The sequence below is a fragment of the Lepidochelys kempii genome, chromosome 1, assembly GCF_965140265.1.
Source record: "Lepidochelys kempii isolate rLepKem1 chromosome 1, rLepKem1.hap2, whole genome shotgun sequence".
Taxonomy (NCBI): Eukaryota; Metazoa; Chordata; order Testudines; family Cheloniidae; genus Lepidochelys; species Lepidochelys kempii.
This window is the reverse complement of record NC_133256.1, coordinates 307,386,222-307,404,233: the sequence shown is the minus strand read 5'-3', so window position 1 is coordinate 307,404,233 and position 18,012 is coordinate 307,386,222. Positions and strand designations below refer to the sequence as shown.

The following is an 18,012-nucleotide window of genomic DNA, read 5'->3' as shown; positions in this document are numbered from 1 at the left end:
AAACAATATATTTTGCTTAGGAAAACGTGCCCAAATGACTTTCTTGTTCTGTATCAGTTTGAATTAAAGGTCTTTTGCGGCAAAGATTTTTGTTTTAAAATTTCTTAGAAGCCTAAATTTGCTTTTTGTTCTGCTCTGAGTCTCACCTCTGTTAAAGCATTGACCGAATGAAACTGTTGAAAGTCTGTGTTGTATTACTGTGGTTAATACTGGAAAGATGTCAAAGTCCTTTAATGTATTCTGACATAATGTTTTCAGAATACATGGAATAGTTTATTCATTACAGATCCGAAGTGAGGGACCTGTTGACGTCGGTGTGAGTTTGCATGTGAAGCACTTGTAGAATCAGGCTGTTAGTCAAGTAAACTGGCATCTATGACGGTGGCATTTGAAATAAATTTTGGTTTCTGGAAGCTTTTAACATGACAGGAATACTAACGTGGTCATGCTCAGTGTTAAAAGCCTGTTATTTTGGACAGTTACTTATTTGTCATAAGACTATGTGGAATAGATTAGTAGGGTCATAATCACAGAAACAACATTTTGAAAATAACGTGACCAACCCGATGGCTTATCAAAGTGTCCTGTTGGTACTAGTGACTGTGTGCTTCCATCACACTGTCCTGTGAAGACCTGTGTCTCTGTGAATTTCCCCTCACTTGTCCTGTGCAGAAGACCCACCTTTAAATCTCTGTAGAGTTCAGGGGTGGAATAGAGTTGGGTTGGACTGAAGGAGCTGAAGTGCTGCTCTCTACAGCACTTTCCCTTGGGATTGATTTTAATGTAGAAATCTGGGCAGGGATGAAATATAGTTTGCAGTTGTATTATCTCCTATTGGTTCCCTGTGTACAGTTATTACTGAGCCGCTTCAGAAAGGCCCTGCCTGTGGCTCTTCCTGGACACATCCTGCTAGGGTAAAATGGCCATCCCTGCAGGACAGCTCCCTTTCCCACAGATCCATGAGATGCTTGGCCAGGACGGGGGACTGGATGCCTGGGCTTAAAAATCTGTGTGATCAACTCTCCCCAAAACTCCTCTTTCTCAAGAGAGACTGGTTCAAGGAAGATTCTGCAAGGCTACTTACTTATTTTTTCTGCAGAGAGAAGACAGTTAGCCTTGGATATTTTGATTTGGGTGTTTTCCTGTAAAATTGTCTGCATCAGCAGTTATCAGACTGTGGTCCAAGGAGCACTTGGTGATGGTCTGCAGAGAGCTCAGTGGTCATGTGTTCTGGACTCTGCCTTGATTTTACATTTTAAAAACAAGTGAAATGCAATAATTTCTTAATAGTACTTTTCCATGTCAGGAATGGCTGTAGCTGCATGCTGGGATATTATGTCATCATGAATGGGAGGAGAGGAGCTACATGCAGAGATCACCTCAATAAGATGCTAAGGGCTTGTCTTCAGTGTAGCTAAATCGGCATTGCTGCAATCGATGCTGCGGCATCGATTTAGTGGGTCTGGTGAAGATGCGATAAGTCAATGGAAGAGCACTCACCTTTCGATATAGTGCGGTGTAGAGACACCGCTGTAAGTTAATTTAAGCTATGTCAACTTCTGTTACATAACTTACGTAACTTAACTAGCGTAACTTAGATTGACTTACTTAGTCACTGTAGACAAGGCCTTCGATTGCGGTTCTTTTTGACAGGGAGCATCTTTTGTTCTGTGTTTGAACAGCAACTTCCACAATGGGCTCCTCCTCATGACTGGGGCTATTAAGTGCTATGGTAATAGATATAATAAATAAGAAGGTGATGTGGCCTTCAGTATAAAATGTTGAAATAATTCTGGTTGACAGAACAGCACTGAGGCATTCAGACCAGTTTGCTGAGGAAGAAGAGTGATTTTGGGGGAGGGATGAGCACCAGTGCTTTGTGTGTCGGGAGGCTACTTTGCTATGGACTGGTAAACTTCATCAGTGCAATTTTTCACAATATTGCTCTCATTGCTGTTTTTTAGTTACAGTAACTGACAGTTTGCGTTAAACATTCTATGACCCAAGAACAAAATGTTTTCAAATAGACTGAATATGTTACTATATGGTAAGTAGCAGTAAGATGCTCAGCCCAGTATAAGATATAGGAATAAAAACAGTCCATGACTTCACAATTTAAAAATCACAAAGATGCTTTTATGTACAGATGAGCACAAAGTCTGGTTAGTTTTAGAGTATAGCCCTGGTGAGTTGCCATAAGTATAAAACATACATGGGCGGGTTTTTTGCAATGAACAGAGGCTGTTAGTTGAAGAACAAAGAGCTGGAATAGTAAAAATGTACTTTGTGAGTAAGGAAAACTACTTGTATCTAATACTTTGGAGAAACTGATCATGAATCCTTCTGTAAAGGTTACCTCCCTTTAGTGTTTCCACAGTCGGAAAGACCATTTGGCTTTGTACTGTGACTGGAAAGCATTAATGTAACTAATTTTATCCACTGTCTAGGCTCTTTCTACAGAAGTCAGGAGCTCAGAATAAGAATATGATACATAATGTATGTAGCTAAAAAACTTGAAGAGTCTGGGGAACGCCATGATGAGGTTATACAGTTTGGCAAATCTTTGTTTAGGATATTGGTTTAATTTTGATTCATGGTATTATAAAAATATGTTCTGTTTGGAAAAATCAAAAGGGAGTTAAAACGTTGATCTCATTATTAAAAGCTTAATAGCAACAGCTTTAAAAAAAGCTTTATAGCAATGGACTTAAAAAGTCTAAAGTCTGTCGTTTAGAAAAAAGAGGAGTAAGAAAAGATTTGATGGAGCTGTCTTAAATATTGGAAAAAATAATTGAGTTTTTTTCAAAATAAGCAAGGTTGATCGGATCACAGATCAGATGAGCAGAGGTCATGAGTGGAGAGAAATATGGAACAAACAGATCTCTGGGAGGTTATGTGAATTAAATCTATGAAAGGATTTTGAGACAAGATTGTGGAAAGGGAAAACAAGCAAGCAAAGCAATATTACAAAGCGTGGTTTGAAGAATAGAAATGCGACCCTTGATGGGTCAAAAGGACAATAGGAGATACTATCTATGTGTAAAAATAAGCATTTGGAACTCTGAGGCAGATCCAAATAATGTTGACTGTCTTTTTTATCTTTTTGTTCTATAGGGTTGTGGTAAAAAAATGTACACTTTCTTGAGAGGAACGAAACAATTGCAAGTTCTGCGATTTCTAGGAATCTCTATCGGAGTTACACAGATTCTGGCTATGATCCTCACTATTACTTTGCTGTGGGCTCTATATTATGACAGAAGGGATCCTGGGACAGATCAAATGATGTCCTTGAAGAATGACACCTCACAACACCTGTCATGTCATTCAGTCGAGCTGCTGAAACCCAGCCTGACAAGGATCTTTGAACATACCTCTATGGCAAACAGCTTTAACACACACTTTGAAATGGAGGAATTGTAGGAGATACAAATGAATGTGTGAAGTCACAAAGTTATGGGGCTTTTGTTTTGTTTTTGTTTTTCCCCTGTTCTGTCTCCTGCATTTTTAAGTATACCTTTCTGTTTCAGAAAATGGCTAATGAACAGACATGGAGATAGCTCCATGGAAGGACAGTTGATCAAAGATCTGTCTCTCAGCTTCTTCGAGCTATGAAACCATTGTTTTGCATATAAAGCACCATTTACTGGATGCTGCAATATTTAGCTCATCCACAAGATGTACAGCATAATAAGACACTGATATCTACACAAGTAGATAGACACTACTAATGACACTTTAAAAAAAAAGAAAGCATCATAGAAAGTAGAAAGATAACGGTCTTCCATAGAAATGTCTATATTTGAGAGGCAAACAAAATGGACTTTTGAACACGTCTACTAAACCATTGGGAAAATGTTCAGGGATATATGTGAATATAAATATATGGGGGTTTTTTTGTGTGTGTATATATAGTAGAGCTACAATTCAAGTAAATGGGTTTAAAAATGGCAACATCTGTAAAAAGAGTAAAATTTTCTTTTCTTTTTTCTTTTTTTTAACAGCACCTTTATTTTAGCTGTTTCATTTAAAGATCGTCTAAAAACCTCTATTTTTATCCTAAGATGATTGTTTAATTTTTAAATTAAAATATGTTAAACAGAGGTTTTAAAAACCATGAATATGATCAGTATACTTTATTATTCTAAATGTGACCTAATATGTAGAAAATGTTTTTCAAAACAGTATGTTCTTTGGACTGGATAAATTTAGTAAAAATAAAACATATTTTCTTTCCAAACTAGGGATCAGTATGAGAGTAGCAAATCTTTATAGATAGACCCCTCTTTCTCCTCCTCCTCCTTTCTGCCCTCCAGATAAAAATGAAAGACTATAAGGAAATCAATGATCTACTGGTTTATTGTTCTGGATGCAATTGCAATAAATGTAATGTAAGAGTAAAGAAGGAGAAATTTCACTCTAGCCTTTTCTTCATTGAAAGTTCGCTGTTGACTCAAATTGCCAAATGGCAACAGAGTTAAAATCTATTTATTGAGGTGGGAAAAGTGCATTTTACTGTATTTTTATGTAAATGTTTATTTCAAAGGATTATTTTTTACAGTCAGACAAGTTCTTGAAAAATGTGTTTATTCCAATAACAGTGCTTTGTGACAAATGGGGTTTTTACACAGTATTGAAATTTTAAAGTTTTTTCCACTTGTTTTGGAACTGTGTAGGAAGAAAAAAAAAGAGGTGCTCTATGGCAGCCAATAAAATCACTACTGCCCAGAATTTTGTGATGGCTTCTTTCTTTTTAAAGTTAAAGAGAGTGGGTGCTTTTTTCCTAGTAATTTAACTTTAAAAAGCTCTATGTTAAATGTCCTTACTGCTGTCAGTTTGTCAGTATTGTGTGTTTAATGTTAAACACACAAATGTTAAACGTAGATATTAGCTGTGAATTTCATTGTTTTTTGACCTTTTCATAAAAGTTTCAAGTGAATGGGAAGCTAGGGAGCCAGTTCAGAGTTTAACCTTTTGTCGCTGATCTGTGTGTGTGCTTAATTCCTCTGCAGGCATCACTCTCTGTGGTGAAGCTCCTGCTATGGGCTGTCCCAAGCCAAATTACATTGTAGCTTTTGGACTCCACCTTCTGAGTGATCATGTTTATATCGGGAGATAATGCTGGAGGGAAATAAGTAGGTTTTGGAACGTCACTGTGATGCAAGGAAGTTATTGAGCCCACTCCCCCTAGTCCCACGTCAGTCAAGGTTTCTTCGGTAGCACTTTGCCATTACTAAGGGCCATGGATGACTGAGATCAAAGGGGGATGACTGAGATCAAAGTTGTCCAAGAAATGATGCTCTCTTAAGAGCAGTTTTCCCTTTTCCTCAGTTTTGTATTCTCTATTGCATTTCCTGTAACGCTTTTTTTTTTAATTTAGAACCTGATCCTGCAAACAGGATCATATGTCATATGTGAAGTCTGTATCATAATGCAAACACATACATAGGTCAGATTAAGGTTGATCAGGCAACCATAATTCTGGGCAGTTCCTAACTTCTGACTTCTTGACTCTGCAGCCTTAATAATGTTTAATGTTTAATAATGTTATAATAATAAATACATATGGTGGAGGAGAGGCCTGTTTTCAGGGGAAAGGTTCAGAGGAGTTTGCTGGGTGATAGCTGCTCTCTCCTCTTTTTCAGTGAGGGTCACAGTCTTGGGAGTCCTTTTGGATCACCAGCTTCTACATCCCGAAGCAGCATCAGCGATATCTTTCTTCTCAGGTGTGCACTTTACTAAAATTATCCATGCGCATATAGTCTGCAAATTGTGCAGTGGCAGGTGGGCTACCCTCAGCAGCTCCTCAGAAGCATCAGTTAGTGCACATCATGGTCATCTGCTACAGGATCTTTCCGTGTGTAGGACATTACACCTGTGCTTTATAGACTTCACTGATTCCTTATCCTAATTACAGGGGGAGGGTGTTGATCTATATCAAAACCCTACATCAATTAAATCCATGCTAATGGAGGGACCACCTCTTTCCCTGTACACCATTGCCAATGGAGATGAGTATTCAGTCCCTATATTGGGATTTGCTGATATCTGAAAGTGGCTGTGATGGAAACTCCCCAGTGGTGGGAGTAGAAGTGATTTAAGGAAGTGTGGAGGAGCATCTGGCCATCTATGCCCTCCCCGGCCTGCTCCCTTATCAGAGCATCTGGGAACTCACTCAGAGACACCGGGCCCTTCCCATGGCATTACACAGCCATGCAGCCACTACTGGCCCCAGCATTACGCTTCCAAGAATGAAGCTTTAACATCACAGCCCTCCTGGAAACCAAACAGTGGCGAGGAGGTGCACACACTTAAGTGAATCCTCATGTCTGAGCCAGCATTTTAACTTTTTCTACCTTCAGTTTTTGGACTCTTGGCAAATATTGACTGGTAATATTCTTCCTCCCACACTCAGCCAACCCTTCCTTCTTCGGTGTGCCAACCCCTCGTCTTTCCTGCATTCTGTTGTCCACATCTCCCCAATGCAGCACTACTCCCCAAAGTTTTACAGCCCCTACCTATGCAAGCCACACACACAAACACCTCTGTGGGAAGTCAGTGGGACTACTCACATGTGACAGTAAGTCGTGCATAAATGTCTGAAAGGTGCAGTGATGACCTTAAGTTGTGGAGATGCGTCAAGTGGGACACTGAAGAAACCACATGGGTAAATTTACACGGGGCAGGATCAGGCCCTGCATTTGTACAGCATGTAGCATAATGGGAACCTAATCTCAATTGTAGTATCTGGGTTCTACTGGAACATAAATAGTGATAAAGGCAGGGTATTTTCATGAGACTGCCCTTGACGCTGAAATTTACTTTCCCCAGGGTTCTGCCAAAGCTTTAATTTCTTGGCCATAAGTATTGGCCAAGGTTTATGTATTTTAGTCTTTTTGCTGGAGGGAGAATACTTATAAACTCTGCCTGCAGTAAACATAGCTAACTCATTTTGTAAAGTGCCACATACATTTTAGGTAATAAGCAGTAACAACAACAGAGGCCTTTTGTCACTATACAATTAAATGTCTTATACAGATGAGAATCCTGGTATCACTTTTGATGTTTTGACCATTGGAATATTATAACATGTGTGAAGCACTGTTGGTGAAATGAGATATTTAATATAGCATTGCAAATCTTGCTTCTGATTGAGTGAGTTTCTTTAGATGGTTTGGAATGTCTTAATACTTCACACCCATCTGTTCACTTTGGACACAATTCCCATATCTTCCTTAGATATAAGTGCCTAGATGCCACAAAAATGGATGCTTTAGAAATAGATAGATAAATAACCAAGATCGACAGACAGATGGTAACTAAGGGTATGTCTACGCTACCAGCTGGATCTGCGGGCAGCGATAGTCTAGATGCGATAAATCGATTCCCCGAGTGCTCTCCCATCGACTTCTGTACTGCACCACCACGAGAGGCGCAGGCAGAGTTGATGGGGGAGCAGCAGCAGTCAAGTCACTAGTGAGTAGGTCTAAGTACATCGACTTCAGCTACGTTACTTACGTAGCTGAAGTTGCGTAACTTAGATTGATACCGCCCCCCCAATGGAGACCAGGGCTCTGTAAGCTAGATAGATAACCGAGTATATCTTTCAATCTATATCAATTCTAGATATGTAGGCACTTGTATCACCCACTCCCCTCTCTGGTCTACTCATGTCTAATGACTACATTTAAAGATCTAGTGTCAGTTCCCTTCAGTAGTTGCATTTGGTTGCTGCTCCAGCAAAATACACTGCTATTGGCCATCTGATCAGTTGTATGAGTAGAGGTTTGCTTCAGTAACTATGGTTGCTCTATGCAAAATGTGTATTATTGGAGGGAAATAGGTGTATGTGTTCTGAAAAATAGTCTACATGCCATGGAAAAACAAATAAATACTTTTGCTATTTACTCACCTACCTAGAAGACTATTTCCCTCCCATATATATGTCCTTTTCATTATGTTATATGTAGGAAAGTCCACAGGAATTTAATGTTTCTGTGGAACTGAGACTTCAAATGCATAGAATCTCAGAGAGTGCTATGCTTTCAAGAGGGGTTTTTAAATTGCAGGACAATCAGTCTATTAAATTCTATGGGTTGGTTTAAAAAAAAAAAGCTTGCAGAAAGGACACCCTCTTAAATTCTAAGGGCTTTTCTGTAGGGGAGCAGTCTAGAAGAGACTGTTAACTCCTTGGAACCAGTAAAATGGCATGCACATCAATAGTACCATATAAATGGTTAATAAGAGGGAATTATTTGCATTATTTTCTTTTAGAAGAGAACTGTACAGTTTGCCATCTGCTATTACACTAAAAAGAATTTGACCATCTTAGCAAGAAGATTGTAAGAATAGAACTTGATACCAGCACTGAAATAATGTGGCATCCAGGCAGGTTCAGCAGAATTGTTCTTGCCAAGATGTTTTCAAAAATTGTCATTTTAAAGGGTGGTTTTAAAAATAGGTAAGAGAGAGCTCACCTTGGTGACAGTAATTTAATAGTCCTAATTCTATGGTCCACCTGACTAGGTGACCAGCTGTGCGTGATCTAGTCCTGCCATAAATTGGAGCAGCAAACAGGCTATTCTAACCCTCACCACCTGTCAGTGACCTTCCACATGGCCGTGTCAGCAGCCAAGGAATACATTGCCCACGTACCTCTTTCCACCTGGCCACTCCCCGTGCTTCTGGCTGGCAAATGGGGTGGCAAGGGAGTCCCTATGTGTAGCTTTTTGTACCAAAGAATCACTGGGCCCGTTGTCTCTATAGTGATGTAAATCTGTGTACACCTTGCACTTCAGTTGGATCATATAGGTTTGCTGCACACATGTTGGCTGTTCCTTGAATCTGGACAGGAAAATGTGCTCCATGAATAATAAGTTACTGAAAAACCAGGTTGTCCCGTTGAAGCATGCAGATCTTTTATTTAAATATTCCTCTGCTGTCTATTCATTCAGCATAACACATGTATTATGCTGTCTTCTGAAATATGTTAAAAGAATTTCAAACAAAATTGTCCAAAACAACAACCTTGGTTTCTTTGTATGATACACAGAAATAATTACATTTCATTTACAGCACAGATGCATTTTACACAGTCATCAACAGTCATTCACTACCAAACAGCAGTTAAATCACCTCGAACACCAAAAGAATGATTATTTTCCAAATTCAAAATAAATTAATCAAAGTGATATATGGAAATAGGAGACAGGAATGGCATTCTGAAAAATCTTGCCAAATTATTTCTTAACCTGTACTTTAAAAATGAATAAAACTTGTAATTGGGGATGTAACCGCTATGCAAATATTGCTGTATTGCAGTCTCTTTAGTCCATATGAAAAATAAAATTAAGAGGCCAAATTCTTAAACCTTGTGTGATCTCAGTGGAGTCCATGGGATTGCACAAGGTCTAACTCAGTTCAGGGCTTATCCCAAATGGCTTTCAGCAACTGCCATCTTATATTAGTTTCTGGATGTAATTAATTAAGAAGCACCATGTGACAAAGAAGAAGCTGTATTCGATTGTTAATATCAGGGCAGTTTTCATACGAGTAACTGCTTCAGCAAACACTAGGAACAAAGCCAGTCTCTTTTTCATGAGTAATTATGAGTAGACGTAGGAAGCAAGTAAAAACTAATGTGAACCCAACTTTACAACACTGTAAGAGAGGAGATCAAAATAATTGATTTCAATTCAATTACTTGACGCATTCACTGGTATCAGTCAGTGAAAATTCAGTGTGTTGATTCCTTAAATGAAATTCAAGTTTTGATTTCATTTATAAACACAGTAGAAACTTGCTAATTTGCACAAATGAATGGGAACGGCATAGTAAATTAACCAAGTTTGTGAGTAAGTGAACAAACTTGGTGAAAACAAGTATCACTCATTGCAAAATATACTCTCTTCTTTTGTCAGGTGTAATTGAGTTTTAATTTATGACAATAGCATAGTAGTGAATATTCTGTAGCATATTTTGTAAAAATAAAATCTCAGCCCTCATCACAGCATCTGTTTTTAAATCTTTGCTTACAGATAAGGCGAGACGACCAACTAGTTGTGTGAAGTAAAAAGGGTGCAAATTAGCAAGGTTCTACTTTCACGGTGTATTTCCTCTTACTATAAATGTTAAGCTCAGTCACGAGAGTGGTTAGTAATTGGTACCATAAAGTATGAAACATACAATATTCAAACTGTTAAATAACTATGTGTATCACTTGTGGTAATGTCTTCTAATGCATAGTGCCTTTTGATTGGCATATATATATATTTATATGGAGCCATGCGGTAATTTCTGCTGATACAGTATTTCTACTATAAACACCTACTATTTCATGTGCACATCATTTTCAAGATGACAAACCTCTTAACATTCTTGTCTTCTAGTAAAGAAAACTGCAGTTGGCAGAAACCTTTTGGTAAGAAAATTTAGATTTCTGTAAGACAATGAAGAAAAAAGGCATTTTTAAATAGTAAAGTCTTTATATGCATTTATGGGTCCGATCGTACAGCTAACTTCCCATTGGAGTCAATCAAAAGTTTGCAGAAAATCTCAGATCTCTAATTTATCAGTGTTTCTTGGTTATAGTCTTACAAGATATGAAGCCCCAAATAAATTTTTGGATGCAGGTTTACAGATAACTACAAAGAGAGTTTTAGCAAACTGTTTTCACTAAATGTCTTCCAGTGCTCAACATAGCCAATATTCTGGATACTGCAGAAAAACAAAGAGGTTTCAAGCTAAGTGTTAATTTGTCACAAAACCCCTTTGTTTTCATTTAATTTCAAATGGGATTGACACTGTAACACCACACTAGAAGACTGGTTCAGGAAATACAAAGGTAGGCAAGTGTTTGCAGAACAAAAGATTAAGCCAATTTATGAAGAATTGAAATCCCAAAGAAGAAAGCAATGTTAGACCAGATAAATGTGCTGCATCTTGAAAATACAGATTACAGTGGACAAAAAGAAGTATGACTGAGAAGTACACTTGTGCGACACAGTTTTGATTATATGGTTATTTAAAACTTCTCCACGTTAGAGAAAACATTTTCTATCCACGGGGTTCATGGTGCAGATGAAGTTGTGCAAAATATTTAAACAAATTAATCCTGATTCCTGATACAACAGATATACAATGAATTATTGCAGTCGTAGCAGTACCAAGGAAGCAAGATAAAACAATAATAAATATTGAAACTAACTGAACACCTTGCGTTCACTAATGAGTGTTTGAGTAAGAAATACTGCATTTTCCAAAGGTAAGTTATTTGTACAACTACCGTGGAACATGAACAATCAGCAGTAAGTGCACAGAAATGCCCCTTTCTACAGTAATATTTCATCATGCCTAATCTGAAAAACAACGTAAGTAAACTGAGATCACAGCTCCAAAGAATTTCAGCATGCACTATGGTTGTATTTCTGCCAGTCAGTACAAACATATTTCATATGAGCATTTTGTTTCCTCCCTCCCTCCCTCCCTTTTTTTTTTTTTTTAACAATAGGGAGTTTGTCAACAAGTTCATGGTTTATCAACAAGAAAAAATGACGTTATCAAAATGTTTTTCATTGTTGTTTTGCATTCAGTCGGAATGTAATGTCCAAACGTGGGGTATTTTTTGTTTGTTTTGTTTGTTTATTTTTTTTAAAAAGTTCCCATGGTGGTAAGAAGCATCAATGGGGGACATTTCATTGTGCTCATATAGTAAGTCAAAATGGTCACAGAAGATTGCGCTGTGTAACTGTTCAGACGCTGTGTAGAAACTCTGTTTGGTTGCCTGCTTCACGGGCTACAACACTGAAACCCAAAATGTTTTAATTCTTCTGATCCCTTCAAGCTGTGGCTGCGGTTACACTGACCAAGGGGTATTGTCTTTTCCAGCTCTCTCCTTCTCCAGAAGTCTTCTCATCGCTAGAGCTCAGCTGGCAAGTGGTCTCTATTCTAATTGTTTTATAAAGCAGATACTCTGACAATATTTCCTCCTGAATACAGGGGAGATTCTGGCCTATTATCCCCCTCGGGTGTGGTCACTGGGGGCGTTGGGATGCTGATTATTGCTGTTGTGACATAAGGCTGCTCACAGTTTAGTTTAACACATTCTTCCATTTTGGCATTTAAACTGGATCGGCTAAAGGGGAGAAAAATCAATGAGGTAAATGTTTACATTGTTATAAACTTCTCTCCTTATTCAATTCCATTATCCCAGCCAACCAGCTTAAAGTCTGTTTTGTTATCACGTAGGATAAACACAGATACACTGCAAACACGGCCTCTGCTCTTTTGGTCATTAGACATGCAGAATGTGGCTGAGGAAGAAAGATCTGTGACTCCTATTAAAATACTTTGCTCTCTTGGAGTTTTTCACAGAAACACAGGACTGAAAGGGACTTCCTGGGTCATCAAGTCCAGTCCCAGGCTATCACAGACAACCTCATCATATAAACCTATTCATAAATTTATCTCCATACGTACAATTATCCAGATACTTTCTTTTTGATTATTGTAGGTCCATTGTATTATTTTCTTATTTGCAGTTTTGCCAACACTAGGTGGTTCAATCAGACACAACAAACCAGGAGTTGAGCTTAACAATCATGAGGTTTTATTTCGATTTTTAGCTCTCTGGAGCAAGGGCCCCCTTTTTGTGGGTGAATTTCAGGAAAATCTTGAACTGTACAAAAGGAGGCGAGAGATGGGCTGAGAAGATTACAGGATGAATAAAGATTAAACTGCTGAGGAACTCTGGTCTTCTATAATTTACCCAAACTCCTAGTCTTCCACAACACTCTGTGACAGAGAGCAGGAGACCTGGCTGCAGAGAATCCAGGGTCAGTGGTCAGTAGGACATGATCATAGATCAGTGTGAAGGACAAAACCTTAACCCTCATTATAGGGTAGTTTTGTGGAGCAGCTTTTAAATGGAATGTAATTGTAGGAAAGTGAGAGGAAGACCTGCACCCTAGTTTTAGGGAGGTAGGACACTTTGGACAAGGCATTAAGAGGGCCAGTGCCCAAAGAAGCAAAACAAAGCTGACTTGAACCCTGGTTACAAGGCGGTCACTCTTTCCTTACACAAATTCTGCCCCTTTAAAGAATGGTGGGGAAGTCACAGTAACTGAAAGTGAACAGGAGGAATCCAGCTAGGTCCCCCATTACCATAGAAATCCTCCATCCCTCACTGGCACCCTTCCCACCTTGCCTTCCTATGCTTCCAGAAGAACAGTAGTTTTGTGCCCCCCAAACCTTTACAAATGAGACCCACATTAGGTGTTACCAATAGCGTTAATATTGCTAGGTGCACTGACCTACAAGGCCTTGACGCTACATTGCCGTTTCATAAAAGACAGACATCAGCAATTTCAAATGTAGTTCTAAAAATAGCCTTGCCTGAGTCCCACCCCTATCCCCTGGCCTGTGCTGACTCCCTATGTATGTCTACACTGTGGTTAGACACCCACGACTGGCTCGTGCCATCTGACACAGGACGCGGGGCTGTTTCATTGCAGTTTAGATTTCTGGGCTCCGCTGGAGCCCAGACTCTAGGACCCTGTGAGCTGGGAGGGTCCCACAGCTCAGACAGCAATCTGAGCCTGGAAGTCTACACTGCAATGAAAGAGCCCAACAGCCCAAGCCCCATGAGCTTGAGTCAGGTGGCAGGGGCCAGCTATGGGTTTTTCTTGGCAGTGTAGATGTCTGTTCCAGTTTGTCACCAACCCACACGTGCAAAAGTGTGGGGGCCAAGCGCTCCCCACCACCAGCCCATCCCTCCTGGAGATGGGGAGCCAGGGGCTCCAAACCTTACCCTCCCTCCTGGCCTGACCAAGGCCCCTGGATGAAGGTGCCATCCCACTGCCTGGATCCAGCCAGTCCCTGGTACCAAGAGGAGCTGCAGTTTTGGCAGGGGAGGGCCCAGCTACCACCACAACATGGAGTGGGACCTTGGTGTTGGCTGGCCAGCTGGGCCAGGCTGCAGCATGCACCCTCTCAGCCAGGTCTTGAAAAGTAAGGGAAGGCAATGGCCCCTTCGCACCCCTCCCCCCACCGTCTCTGGGGCCTATGTCCCAACCACCGCCACCTATTACTGCTTCAAGAGGTACAACCAACAGTGCTTTCATGCTGCTGGGCACAATTGTGACTCACCAGCTCTGTGTCTAAGGAAGAGTGGTGAGGGTGGAAGGAAACCAGGGTCAGGTAGGGCAGAGAAATGCAAGTTTTCTGCCCTTGTTGGGCGGAGTAGGAGAAGGCGGTGACATTCATTAGCTCAGCTGGCATCTCAATATGGCAGCCAGTAACTGGTTACTTGACTGGAACAATATGGGCCAACTAACAATAGCTAGCTCACAAATATGAATGGTAAGATAGATGGGGAAGGACTGGGATGAAGGAATCTGTCCACCTCAAAGACCTCATGCAGAGCAGCTGCAAAGTCACCATTACAGCCGCATGGGTTGTAACAATAGCTAGGATCCTGGACACCCTCTAGCTTAGTGCTCACGAGTTGTGTAGTAGTTGCTCCATTGGGCATGCCTTTGGCCTTTCTTTCCTGTGCTCCAGACCCTCCTCTTCCAATCTGCACTGTCCAGTGATGCAGAGCCTTCTCCCCCACCTTAAGCTTTGCGCAAGCCCCTGCTTCCTCCCTTCCCCCTCCTGCACACTAGAAAGTAACAGTTCCATTGCATATAACGCTTTCTTTGTCCATCAAGGAGGTTGGGGTGGGGGGTGGAAGTATATCTGGGCCACAGCTGAGGGAACGTGACACCTGGCAAGGTTAAGTGACTTATCTAAAGTCACACAGCAAGTCAGTAACAGAACAAAAGTCCCAGTCCCTTGCTCTTTGTGCCAGACTTTGTGGGCTACTGACCTACTATCTGTCTATTAGTTATATGATCACATGAGCAGTGACTCAGTGTTTTGTCGTCACAATTATCAGTTTAGACATGCACCTGAGGTTGGATTCATGTGCACGCTGCACTGCTGGGTGGCCTGTATATTTGTTCTAGGGGGTGGTTCCTAAGCAGTAAGAGAAACAGTTAAATTCATTGAATTGTGAGATTTACTCCTATCTGTACATGTGTATTGTTGCTTTTCATTCTTCTCTGTTCATGCTGTGAGTGGAAGGGTGTGCTGGAAAGTCACCCAGCAGAGGACAGGTCAGAGCCAGACAGAATTATTCATGAAATACCTGGGCCATGGATGCTGGTTCCACATACTGTTGCCAACCATCCAGGATTGTCCTGGAGTCTCCAAGAATTAAAGATTAATCTTTAATTAAATATTAGGTCATGTGATTAAATCTCCAGGAGTATGTCCCCCGCCACCTCCTTTGAGGAATGACAGAAAAAATTACCTCCACTGCAAGTCAAGGAGCTGCTGAGCTGCTTATGGCAGTGAATTTTTCACCTGCCAACTATTCAAAATTTCACTCAACAAGGCTGAATCTCTATAGCAACCTGTGCTGTAAACTATGCCTTTTTTAAAATAGAGGTATATTTCAGTTCAACATACAAACATTTTTAAGTCTAGCATGACTTTCCTGATGTTTTCAAATTTTTCCAATAACTCCCCTAGCCAGGGATTATATTTTTCTCATTCATTATATATTTTTAGAGAGGACGGATTGTCTTCAGACTAGGGAACTGGACTGGGACTCAGGAGATCTCATTTCAAGCCTCAGCTTTGTCACAGACTTTCTGTGTGAACTTCACAATGTCACAGTCTTCTTGTGTCTCTGTACCCCATCTAAAAATAGGAATAATAATACTCTCCCCTTTTTCAGTCTTGTATAATTGAATTGTACACTCTTCCAGGTAGAGACTGTTTCTTATCATGTGTTTGTACAAGATGTGGAACACCAGGGTACCAATTTCAGCTGGGGTCTCTAGGTGCTATTGCAATACAAATAATAAATATTACAATATTTTTTCTGTGGTTTGCATAAGCATTTGTTAAACAAGGATCAAATCCCAATGGCAGTTGCAGGTCAAAGCCTCTCAGGCTCTGGGCTCATATTAGGACAAACTGTTTACCTCGATCTGCCATTTCAAGACTTGTGTGGCTTAAGAACCGCTACCCAATAAGACTCAAAAAAATAAGTGCTCGTTAGACAGGTCAGCCACTTGTCCATTATTACTAAGGAACGCGGCTTACTTATTTTGAATTTGCATCAAATAACACCGTCCCACTTAGACCACAATCTATACTTCTTCCTTACTGAGCAAAGGTTTGCCATAGCATTGCATCTCAGATTGTTGTTAAAACTAAAATACCTGTTAGATGGAGATGTTCTCTCCACACATCTGATCTGAATGGTACTAAGTTCTTGTATGCTGCCTGGGCGGCTGCCAGTTATATTGGTGTTTGGGATGCGGAAAGTCTTTTTATGTCGTCTTGAGCAACAAGTGCTGGTAACACCTTGTTGGGAAGAGAGAGAGGGGCTGTGGCTTGAGGATCGATTGACTGTGGATACCTCCATGCAGCTGTCTTCATAGATGTGTTCATCCACAAACTCGTGATTCTGGTCCAGAGCAATCCAATACATGGTAAAAGCACACACAGAAAAAAGATAGGATTATAATTGAAAACATTCATGATGCTGATTGTCAAAATCCACTGTGTTACTTTTACACAACCAGAATATGGGAAAATGACAAGGATTGCAATGTTCAACCCATATCAGGATGGATTGAATATATTAAAAGTGTCAGTACAAAGTCAAAATTACCAAACCATTAACTTCACTTTTCAAAAAGTTAATGCAAAATCTTTTGTAGGATGGCAAAACATTACTCAGATATTCTTACTAGAGGCTATTGTGTAATCTATGAAAAAATTTAGAAACATTTTCCAGGCTCTTTCAATTCTGCTTATATAAATATAAATGCGCTAAATGGGAGAAACAGCATCATGATTATGTTTAAATATAGTAAAATAATACTGACTTTAATTTTTGTATCAGTCTGTAAAATGTTGTCTTAAAATAAAAGTGTGAAACCATGATTTGAAACAATACATTGCATGATCCAGGAATAAGCCTGTATTTATCAAAAAGTAAAATGCAACCTTAACTGTAGTTTCCGTTAGAGAAGAAGCTAAAATAAATACCAAACATTCTCTACAGAGATTACTATTGCCAGTTATAATAGCTTGATATATCTAAATTAGTTCATAAGACAAAGCCTTTAATTCAGTGAAATAGTATTTATTCACGGGCTCTTTGCTTAATCCCCACATAGACAGAAATCCTATAGGCACATCATAGTGCGTGTCCTATGGAAATTCCAAGTACAGAAATAGCCATTGTACTTTGACACTTAGTATGTGATTATGAAGCTCGACTCACAAAATTGCGACTGCCACAGTTTCTCTGCACTGCAAGAAGGCTACAGTGGTGGCGTGGTTTTCAATAAAAGGAATATGCACTGTAAGAATAAATGCAGTAGTCTTAAGGTAGAATCCCAAGACAAAATGGACAGCAGGATGCTGATGCTTATAATACCATTGTTTTGGATTGTTTGAGACAACTTCTGTTTCCACATTCCCAACTGCGGATGCTTTGACACTGGGTTGGGAAACACTGGCTTGCACTCCACATAACCCCACTGACTTCAATTTGGTTGGTTCTCTGCATTTTCGTTTACTAGGGGCTAGCCTGCACTGGAATCGCTACAGTGGCATAGTTGTACCAATGCTAGGGCAGATACTCTATGCCGAGGGGAGAGAACTCTTCCATTGCCATAATTCGTCCACCTCCCCCAGCAGCGGTAGCTATGTCATCAGGAGAGCATTTCCCGCTGACACAGCGCTGTCCATACCAGTTTAATTTACGTCACTCGGGGGAGGGGGAGAGGCTTTTCCACACCCCGAGCAACTTACGTTATACCAAAGTACGCGCTAGTGTGTACAAGCCCTAGGATAAGGAAAACTATTTCCTTCCCTAAAGAAGGCTCTACTAACATGGAATGTCATTCAGATGCCAATAGGTACTCTGTGAATACATTCATGTTTTCCATA

The 18,012-nt window shown here is 40.1% G+C and overlaps 2 protein-coding genes across 6 annotated transcripts in view; one reads left to right on the top strand and one right to left on the bottom strand.

Moving 5' to 3' along the window:
- Positions 1-4,728, top strand: part of TSPAN12 (tetraspanin 12) — a 62,536-nt gene extending 57,808 nt beyond the window's left edge. For all 3 annotated transcript variants that reach the window (XM_073328189.1, XM_073328188.1, XM_073328187.1), the window contains one exon: positions 3,115-4,728. In XM_073328189.1, coding sequence (XP_073184290.1) covers positions 3,115-3,420 — 306 coding nt within the window. In that variant the 3' untranslated portion in view covers positions 3,421-4,728. The remainder of the gene's footprint in view (positions 1-3,114) is intronic.
- A 4,162-nt stretch (positions 4,729-8,890) lies between these two features.
- The window catches only part of KCND2 (potassium voltage-gated channel subfamily D member 2), a 433,086-nt gene continuing 423,964 nt past the window's right edge, over positions 8,891-18,012 (bottom strand). For all 3 annotated transcript variants that reach the window (XM_073328186.1, XM_073328184.1, XM_073328185.1), the window contains 2 exons: positions 16,269-16,516; positions 8,891-12,130 (listed from right to left, as the gene is read on the bottom strand). In XM_073328186.1, the coding sequence (XP_073184287.1) occupies positions 11,953-12,130; positions 16,269-16,516 (426 nt within the window). In that variant the 3' untranslated portion in view covers positions 8,891-11,952. The remainder of the gene's footprint in view (positions 12,131-16,268; positions 16,517-18,012) is intronic.